Raw genomic sequence first — 9,964 nt, 5'->3', positions numbered from 1 at the left:
AGGCCTAACGGACAATCTCAGCTACAGTCTTATCATCACACAAACCAGCACGAAGCCTTCAAGTGCAGGCACCCGCAAGCACTCCCAGCCGCGCCTCCTGAGGCCCCGACTGCCATCCCTCTGGGATGAAACTTTCACGGCACACCTGCACACACATGCAGGGACGTACGCACAGAGGGGTTCCACACCCGGGATCAGAGCTCCGTGCTGGTGTAGACTATGCTCCTCGCTTGACGATGGGCCTGGAGGACTTTCCTTGTCCACAGAGAAAGCTAAGAAGAGTCACTGCTTGCCCTCCCGGAGCTCCTGCCGGATGACGCACACCGTGTGCAACACTTCAGGTATCAACCCCCCTACTTTTCATGACAACCCCTGGTGTCAGTTCAGCTCTGCAGAGGAGCAGGCCGGAGCGCACAGTGTGGCTGCTAACGTGGCCAGGAGTGGCTGAGCCAACGATCCGCCAGCGTCCGACGGCCCGACTGCGGCCAGAGTGACACTGAATTCCCCCACCGAGGCCTCCGCGTGGGGCACACCCTCACCATCTAACCGGACCCCCGGGCCCGCTGCTTCCCGGCTTCCGGTTTTCATTTCAAACCTTTGCTAGAAAAAGACCCCCTGCCTCTAGGGGCGCGTGTGCAAGGACTCCTTAAGGGTAGCTCAGAGGACGGACGCGTTTTAAATTTTGAACTCGCTGTCACGCTGTTCTCCAAAAATGTCTATCTCGACGCCGGGCTGCCGCTTCTCCCCAGGTGGACCCTTACTCTGTTCTTACTAAGAACAATTCGCGTTTGCTGAGCACCTACTATGCATCAGATCCAGTGACGTCTCCATCTTGCACAAGTAGAACTTGGGCCCGGAGAGTCTAGGCCACCCGCCCAAGGTCACAAAGCCAGCGAGGGGCATGTGGATGGGCCTCAGTACTGGGAAGGAAGGGAGGGAGGTGGGGAAGCTGCGGGAGGTGGGGGAGGGAGGGGGAGGGAGTGAGGGCCCTTGATCCCACGTACCCTTCGTGTTTCTGCTCCCTTTTATTGCAAAATTCAAGAGGTGTCTCTACTTAGCGGCCCAGCGTCCACAGCCCCGTCCCATTTCGCCCTCCCTCCGTCTGCAGCTGCGCCTCGGTGCCGCCCACTCCACAGAACCGCTCATATCAAGGTTCCCAGAACCCTCAGTCTTGCCAGACCCAGTGGCCGTGCCTGACACGGCTGACGCCGGCCTCCCTTGGGAAACACTATCTCCGGGGCCCCCAGGCCTCAGTTTCTCCTGCTCGTCCTCCCGCGCCTCCCTCGCCTCCAAACACCTGAGGCCCCAGGGCTCCCCAGACCTTCCTATCATCCGGGTTTCAATGGGACCTCCTTTATCCTCCTCCGTCGCCCGAGGACAAATGTCCCCGTGCACCCCAATCTTTCCCATTTCCCATTGCTTTTGTGCCCACCCGCCATTATCCCGCTATTTGCGTGTGTCCTTGTCTCTTAGGCGTCTCCTCACCATGACATAAGGTCTGCAAGGCAGGGGAGGGACCGTGTCCCTCTGATCCGGCTCCACAGCCCCCTCTGTACTATGTGCAGTGCTTGGTGCGTAGTAGATGCTCAGTAAAAGTTTGTCGAATGAATGAATGGGCAGAGCCAGCTCCATCTGGCTCCAAAGCCTGTCCTCTTACTTCCCTGCACAAACTGCCTCTCATATGAGGAAATGGGGAGGCGCCAGAGGGCACACCCTGCGGGACAGGACCCTCCGGGTAAAGGCAGGGCGTGGGCCAAGGCCGAGCCACGGGCGGCAGCAGAGCAGCCTCAGCTCTCCCTGGGGCGCCAGGCCTGGCACCCCCTGCCCCCCGGGGGCCCACAGCCCCGGCACCTGCCAACCTGTCCCGCTCGGGAGGGAGCCTTGGGGGCAGCCGGCGACCGAGCGTGCCTGGCAGGGGGCCAGGGGGCCTGCCAACAGCTGGCGCCGCTGCCAGGCAGCCAAGTAATCGCGTTAGCCGGCGGAAATTGGTCCAGGGAGTTTTTTTCCTCTGCCTCTCGTTTTCTTTCTCTTCCCTCCCCTCCCCCTTGAAGCTGCGAGGCTGGGAAGATTGATCTTTGCCTGAAACAGAGGAGATAACTCGATATAATGAACTTCATCGTCCCTCTTGCTGTTTGGAGCTTTTAAAAAATTTAAAAGGGCTAGGGACAAGAGAGCTCGTCGTCAGGCCTCTCCCTCCCACAGAAGCCCCGGCCCCGGCCCCGCTTCACACTCTTCACCTGCCTCCTTCCCCCTTCTTTTCCCCTCGGGATGTCTTGATGGAACAAAGGTTAAAAATATCCCCTTTCTCTTGCAGGTTTTAAAAATAATTTTGTTGAGGTCAGGGCCGGATCCGCCAATCGCCCTGCCTTCCACGGTCCCCACCCCGTGGCGGCCCCCACTCCTCAGAGTCACCAGCCAGCCAGGGGGTGACAAGTTGGCTCAGTCCACCTGCTCCGGAAGCGCCACCAAAGGGAGCAGGCCAGGCCTGGCCCACCCGCTGAGGGCTGCCAGCGGCGGCCTTTGTTCCAGCAAACAGCTCTTTAAGGAGCCACCTAATGACACACAAAGGGAGCACAGTTCCAGCTGGGGCCCGGGCGTGGCCCCACCTCACGCGGGAGGCCTCCCCGCATCAGCCCAGCTCCTCCGCAGCAGCCCGGCAGCTCTGGCCTGGAGCCCTGGGCTCCGTGCCCCTGCAGGCATTCACATCTTCAAGCGACATTTCCTGAGCACCTGCTCTGGGCCAGGCACTGGGCTGGGGGCTGGACACCCAGGGGACAACCGAGCCCTTCTGATTCCTGCCTTCAGGGGCCTTAAAGAAAGCCTGGTGGGCAACCAGCGCTCACACGGGGCGAGGGCTTGAGAGGAGAGGCCCGGGGACTCTAACACACACAGGGGCCGCGGGACTTCCCCGAGGAAGCATCCTGGAAGGACAAGTAGGAGACCACCAGGCCGGGGCTGTGCGGGGAGGCCTCGCGGCATCACACGGAGGGTCTGCTCTCAGGAACACACCGCCCAGCTGAGGCCTCCCCCTGGTGCTCTCTGGCTAGAGGGAGGTCAGATCACAGACTCCTTATGCGGCATTCAAGGCCCTTCCTAGCCTGAGCTCTGTCCCCAGAAGCTCCTCAACCCCAGGCCCCCGCTGCAAAGTTCAGCTCGAATCTTACTCATGGGCCCAGCACTCCCGTGGGCTCCCACACTGGCACAAGCACGCTGGCCTGGGGCTGGGTATTACAGCCCCCGCCCCGGGCCATACGGAGCAGCCTCTGTGCCCATAGGCAGTCACTGCCCCCCCAGCACCCCCACCCCCAGAACCAGCACCGCGTGGCTAACGGGAGGGGGACAGAGCCTGGAGAAGGAGCCTGAACCCGGGCGGGGGAAGCAAGAACACCTGAAGGAGACGCTGGCTGGACTGGCGGGCCGTGCCGTGGGCACATCCTCGAGCCCAGCAATGCCTCGTGCACATCTGCTTCCTTGGCCCTCGGGGCTTCCGGCCTGGCTGGGCTCCTGGAAACGGGGGTCTACCCCCGAAGCCTGAGCCCTGAAGGAACCAACCTCCTCCCACCCACTCCACTGTCCCCAGAGGCTGGGAAACTCGGGGAACCTGCTCTGGCCAGACTCAGGGTCTCTATCATCTGGTTTTTGGCCCCGAGGACCCACCCCACTCCCAGCCCCCTTGGGCCGAGGACACATCGGAGCCTAAGGGATCTCACCTGCAAGGGCCCCTCACTAACCCTGCCCTGGGTCCTCAGCGGAGGCCCGGCAGGTCCTGGGGAGACCTGGATACAGACTCCGCTGCAGCCAGGCCCTCTCCCCAAGGCCCACCGCTGCCAGGGGAAGCACAAAGACGCAGGCTGACCTTGGGGCTCTATAACGAAGTCGCTTCCCGCCTTGGCCTCCCGGTGCAGCCCACTGAGGCTTCGGGCTCTAGGGCACCAGGGACGGTTGGAGACATAGGAAGCTCAGTGGAACCAGCCCTGCCCTGCCCTGGTCCCCATGCAGCCCAGGGAGGCCTCGCCCAGACGCCAGGCTTCACGAGACCTCGGCTGTACTCGGAGAGGAGGGGGTCCTAGAGGAAATCGGGGTTCAGACATAGGAGGAGTCTGTAGGCCCAGGGAGCACCCCACCCTGGCTTCCCCACCAGGGGTGGCCCCCATCTCTGCATCCTATGCCCCGGGGGGGCAGTCGGGTGGCCAGGGCCTCAAGGAGCCACCCTCTGCACCGCCCGCCTAGCAGCTCACCTACCCTCCCGGCGTTCCCTGAGGGGACAGTGTGCGACCTTGCACAGGGGAAACCGAGGCTGGATAGAAGCCACAGAGAGCATCGTTCCCAGCATAACAAAGAGAAGAGGCCAAACCACCTGAAAAATCCCAACTTCTATTCAGCCCATCAGAGCTGAGGTCACAAGGCAACCAGATGAACCAAACTGCAAAGGGTGACGGGGCTCCGAGGACAGTCTCACCTTTGACAGAGCCCGGAGGAAAGGCTGCTGCCCAGCAGCAGGTAGGCTGGAAGAGATGCAGGTGTAAGAAGCCTCAGGGGTGGAGTGTGGGCTCTCCAGATAGTCCCGAGAGGTGGTGGTGGAGGGGGGCAGGATGGAAAGATGGAGAAAGACAGGCAGGACCCCAGCCCACCACTGACCTCTCTGGCGGCTGGACTGGAAGGGCAGGGAGGGTGGGGGAGCAGCGCTGTCCTGGCCGCTCTGCTGCCTTGGCCCTCCTGACTAGCCCCCCTCCCCCGCCCCTCCAACCCCCCCAAACTCCCCACCAGGAGGGGTCTCCATAAAGGAGGCAGCCCCTTCTCCCCTCTGGGCTCCTACCCCCTCCCCCCATCACTCCTGTCCATCCCTAACATACCTCTAGCCGCAGCCCACAGGGTAGTGCGAAGGGGCTGTGGGGAGCCCTGGGGTGGGGAGGGGGTGGGGGGCAGAGCGTGAGGGCCCTCTCCCCCCTCTGTCAAAGGAGAAGCACGACCTGATCCCACCCAGCGGAGCCGAGGGGCCCAGTGGGTACAGATTCCTGCGCCCACCGGCAGAGGGGGCTTCCTGGCCCCGGGTTTGTGCCCCGTGTCCTGGGTCTAAAGAGGGTCGGCCCCCTTGCCCCTGCACAGAGTCTCCTCTGAGCCTGGATGGGGGGGCGGGTTCTTTGCTCTCTCCTCTAAGAACCTTTAGACAGTCAAATTATAGTTCGGTACAAAAGCAGAGGCAGAGACATCAAGCTCAGGAGTTATTCTCATCTTAACGAGCAAGTGGGGAGGACAGGAAAATGCAAGAGAGGAGCTGAAGATGTGCTGGGACTGGGCGGGGACGGGATGGGGGGGGTGGCGGGAGCAGAACCAGCAGCCTTCAGGCTCCCAGGGAGAAGAGCAGCAAGGTGGGCAGCTGGTAGGTACTGCGAGGGCCAAGGGGGTGCTGCTGGGGCCAGAGGGGGTGTGGGGGCCAAGGGGGTGCTGCTGGGGCCAGAGTGGGGTCAAGGGGGTGCTGCTGGGGCCAGAGTGGGGTCAAGGGGGTGCTGCTGGGGCCAGAGCGGGGGCCAAGGGGGTGCTGCTGGGGCCAGAGTGGGGTCAAGGGGGTGCTGCTGGGGCCAGAGTGGGGTCAAGGGAGTGCTGCTGGGGCCAGAACAAAGGGGGGAGGGGGGAGGGGGTGGGGAACAAGGGGGTGCTGCTGGGGGCCAGAGCGGGGTGTGGGGGCCAAGGGCAACCAAGGGGGGGCCAAACCAGGGGACCCTGCCAATCAGGCACAAAAACTGGAGGTGTGGGGGAGCTGGGGGAGTGAGCACCGGGAGCCCCAGGAGCAGCCGCTGGCCTGCCCTGCCTTGATTTAGCCAGCGAGCCGGCCAAGTAGCAAGCAATTTCTGAGCACCTACTGTGTACCAGGCCCTGGGGTCCTCAGGGAACGAGACGGACAAGGTCCTGCCCACAAGCATCTTGGAAGAGAACACGCTGGGGGCAGAGCCTGGTCCAACGCCTCCTCCACCCCCCAGGGGAGGCCTCCCCGCGGGTCGCACACCGGGCGCCTCCGGCAGACACGAGCAGTGCCCGGAGGAGAGGAAAGAGGAGGGGCTCTGGCCGAGGTCCCGAAGCTCCATCGCAGGCCGTGTCCGTGGGCAAGTCCCTTCCTCTCTCTGAGCCCCAGTAAGAGTAACGACAGCAGCTGACTTCTGTTAAGCAGTTAGGACCGACGTACGCAGCGTTCGTTATCCTAGAACTCACGCGTGCCCTCATTTACCCAACGCAGCGCCATGCGGTAGGTGCTAGCAGCGTCCTCCGTCTCCCAGAGGAAACCAAGACACAGCCAGGTGGGTGCCTTGCCCAGGGTCGCACAGCTGCAAGTGGGGCAGCCGGGATGCACGGAGCAAAGCCTGCGTCCTTCATCGCGACACTGGCCCAGAAGCGGTGCCTCGGCGCGGTCCCAGGCATCCCATTCCGACCTAGAATCATTGCTACCCGACCTGCCTCTGCCCACAGAACTCCCATCTACTCTGGGGCCCGTCACGTACGCTCTCTGCAGTGACACCTGACGATTCTCAGGATTATGGCTCCAAAAGACGACGCGGCTTGTCCAAGGCCACGTAGCTGGCTGGGGGCAAAATCTGCCCTATGCCACATGCCTCTGGCAGGGCTGGACGGGGGGTACTGTGTGGATGAAGGCCATGTGAGGTCCCCTGATGTTTCCTGAGAAGGCTGTAGGGTACCCGAGCCTGAAACAACAGAAGATTACAAGAACTGGGGACGGGATCAGCCAACTGGTCACCAAGCGCGGCCTGGGTGCCCTCCATAAGGAACAGGCACCAGTGAGGGACCTCCTGCACTTGTCCCATGGCCTCCCATCCATCCTTCTCCCAACCCCATGTGACAGCACCTGCTCCTCTTCCTACCTGTCCAATTCCCACTCAGCTATTTTTAAAGGTCTAGAACCGGTACTGCTACCTCCTGCAAGAAGCCAGCCCTGACTGCCCCAGCAGCCCTTCGAGCAGCCTGGACCCGCAGTCCAGGTGGGGGGCTGGAGCAGACTGGAGGGCGGGACTGCCCCATGCCACCTGGGTAAGGGCACTCAGGTACGGGAGCGTGGTAGGGGTGAGGGGAGCCCTGCCTGGAGGAAACCAAGGCACCTGACCTACAGGAGGCTCAGGCCAGAGCCAGCCACGCCCTCGGGCAGCAAAGCTAACATGAAGGATGACCCCACTCGGGAAGAAATAAACCGAGGCTCAGGTGCCAGGTGAGCTGGGTGCGTAGTGAACGTGCCAGCCACAGGGACGGCAGCCCCTACATCTGCCTCCCACCCCCCTCCAGCTCCCCCTCCCTGTGCTCCCAGCCCACCTCCACCCCCAGGGCAGCCCCTGGCCCAGGCTTTCTCAGAATCAGGGACAGGGGTACAAAAGACATCCAGATCAAAACTCCCACTGCACAGATGGGAAAACTGAGGCCCAGAGAGAGCAGGGCCTTACCCAACGTCACACAGGGAGCCAACTTCAGAACGTGGACTAGAACCCAGGCCCCTCACCTCAGATCACGTGGCCCTTCCCTCAAGGCCGCGCACCCTCCAGGGGCCTCTCCAAATCCCCTCTGCCCTCAAGCTCTGCCGAGTCCTCCAAGAAGAGCTCCTAACCCCTCCCATCGCCAGGCCCAGGCCGGGGCTAGAAGCCCGTCTGCCCCTGCGCTCCTGCCGACAGCAGGGCCATGTCACGGCGGGCACCCGGGGCGCAGAGGCATGTCCTGTAGGACGGAGCGGACGAGGAGCCGGGACGAGCCACGGCAGGTGCCAGCAGGCCCCAGGGATCGTGTCAACGGCCCCGTGAGACCCACCCCGGGGCCTCTGCCCAAGGCCCACCCCTCCGGCTTCCCTCCCCTGGGTTCATCGCGGCCCCGCGCCTCTGCCCAGTGGCCACTCACTGCCTAGAAGAGCGGCGCTCGGCCCGGTCTGCGGGCGTCGGGATGCCCACCAATTCCCAGGCCGGCCTCCCAGGGGCTGATGCTCCAGCCGCTCGGACAAGTGCCTCCGCCAGACCGAGGAGCCGCCGGCCTGCCTGTGAGGAGCGCAGCGGGAGCCCCGGGGTGGGGGGGAGAGGGCAGGAGCCGGGCAGGCCCCCGCCCACGCCCCCCACAGCGGCCCCCATGCCTGAAGTGTCCCCGCTACAGGGAAGCATCGTCACGGGCCTGGGTCACGGGCCATGTCCAGAGTCGGCAGAGGAAGCATGCAGGGGAGGGGAGGGCACCGGGCACCTGCTCCAGCCCGCGTGGTGGTGACGCTGCAGCCCAGGAGTCAAGTGCCCGCCGGGACAGAGGTCACTGAGCCTGAGAGTGGCAGAGCCAGGATCCGAACCCGGGTGGCCCGAGGCCAGGTGCTCCCCATCCACCCAATCCAGACGGGCGCTGTGGCTGCCTCCCTGAGCCCCCGGGGCCTCCCCTGGCAGGATGAGCTACTGGCCTCCACCATCAGCCCTGCAGGGCCCCGGGGAGAGCTTCTGGGCCCAGGTGTGCGCAACCAGGAACTGAAGCCCTCCTCCGGCGCTCCCAGCCGTCCTCGTCCTCGTGAGGCAGGATTTTCCCTGTGTCCCCGCCCCTGGACGTGCCACTCCTCACCGCCACCCCGGGACCACTAGGGTTTAGGAGGAAACGGAGCTGGCTTTAGAATCAGGTGACCCCAATTCTAATCATGTCCCTCAACTGTGCGGGCCTCAGCCTCCCCTTCTGTAAAATGGAGAGAGTGGCACCTAGCTTGCCAAGTCGGCGCAGGGATGCCACTGGCGATGCAGAAGGAGCCTGGCACAGAGCCCGGCTCGGGGCCGCCCCCAGGGTAGCCTACTCTGCCTCTGGGTGCAGCCACCCACCTGGACGTCCCGCAGGAGCCCTCAGGGAGGCCCGGAACCCCGAGCTGGCTGCCGTCAGAGGAGGGAGCAGAGCAAGGATAAGAGGGGAGGAAGGCCCTCCCTGGGGGCCTGAGAATCCCCACCTGGCCCCCTCCCGGGCTGCCCCAGGCCCCTGCCCCGGGCGTGACCGCAGGAAGCACTGCCAGGCCACACACACACACCACCCCGCCACCCCGTGAGCATGGCTCCCCCCAATCCCCCAACCCCCCCACTCCCGGCTCAAGGCCTCTCCTCCTCCTCCCACAGCCTGGCCCGAGGCCCAGAGGAGACAGGCTCAGCGGGTGGCTGGCCAGCGTCCCTGCAGCAGAAGCGACACCCGGCCCCGGGGCCTCTAGCTCCTGACCTCGCTCCTCCAAAGCTCTCCTTTAGGGCCCCTCTGCCCAGGCCACCGCCTTGGGGTCCCTCCTGAGAGCCAGCTCTTCCCCTCCCCCTCCCGCAGCCCCTGCAAGGCCTCCTCCCTGCCTCCTGAAGCTGCTCGGCACCTGGGATCCGGCCGGAAGAGCACCCTCAACCCGCCTCAGGCCTCCGGGCCCTCCAACCACCCCCGCCCTGCACCACCACCCCAGGGGTCCTTGGCCACCACCTTCTCTCTGCGAGCGAGCTAGGGGCGGTGTGGGCGAGTCAAGGGAGGCTGAAACCCCGAGAAGCGGCCGGCTTGGTGCGTGGTGCTGGGAGTGAGGAGGGTAGAGGTCCGAGCACGCAGCAGCCTTGCTCTCTCTAATTTAATCCCCCCGACCACCCCGGGGAGGGCTCTACTATGCCCACGGCACGGCACGGGTGGGGAAAAGTGAGCCTCTCTGAGGTTAAGGCACGGGGCGGCGCGTGGACAGGAACCTGCGTCTGCGGGGCTCTCCGCATCGCTTCCCCGCCCCCGCCCCAGGTGCTGGGGGAACACAAGCATGGAAGGAACCAGGGTTGGGCCCATTTCCCAGATTTCCCCTGCGGCAGCCGTGCTGAGATCCGCCCTCCCTGCCCTCAGGGTCAAAAGCTGGCCCGGCCACACCAGGGCTGGGGGGGAGGGGGCAGCCGTCTGCTGCCTTCCTGTGGGACCGTCTCCCTCTCCCTCTCTCCATTCTCACTAGCAAATGAGTAAGAAGAAT

General features: G+C 64.2%; 1 protein-coding gene across 1 annotated transcript in view; it reads right to left on the bottom strand.

Annotated features, from left to right (window-relative positions):
• Positions 1 to 6,470: 6,470 nt before the first annotated feature.
• Positions 6,471 to 9,964, bottom strand: part of LOC102157252 — a 43,608-nt gene continuing 40,114 nt past the window's right edge. Inside the window, exon 3 of the mRNA XM_038579894.1 lies at positions 6,471 to 6,695. Coding sequence (XP_038435822.1) covers positions 6,593 to 6,695 — 103 coding nt within the window. The 3' untranslated portion in view covers positions 6,471 to 6,592. The remainder of the gene's footprint in view (positions 6,696 to 9,964) is intronic.

Source organism: Canis lupus, chromosome 30 (genome assembly GCF_011100685.1).
Source record: "Canis lupus familiaris isolate Mischka breed German Shepherd chromosome 30, alternate assembly UU_Cfam_GSD_1.0, whole genome shotgun sequence".
Classification (NCBI taxonomy): domain Eukaryota; kingdom Metazoa; phylum Chordata; class Mammalia; order Carnivora; family Canidae; genus Canis; species Canis lupus.
Note: the sequence above shows the minus strand (reverse complement) of the source record. Positions and strands in the feature narration are given on the sequence as shown.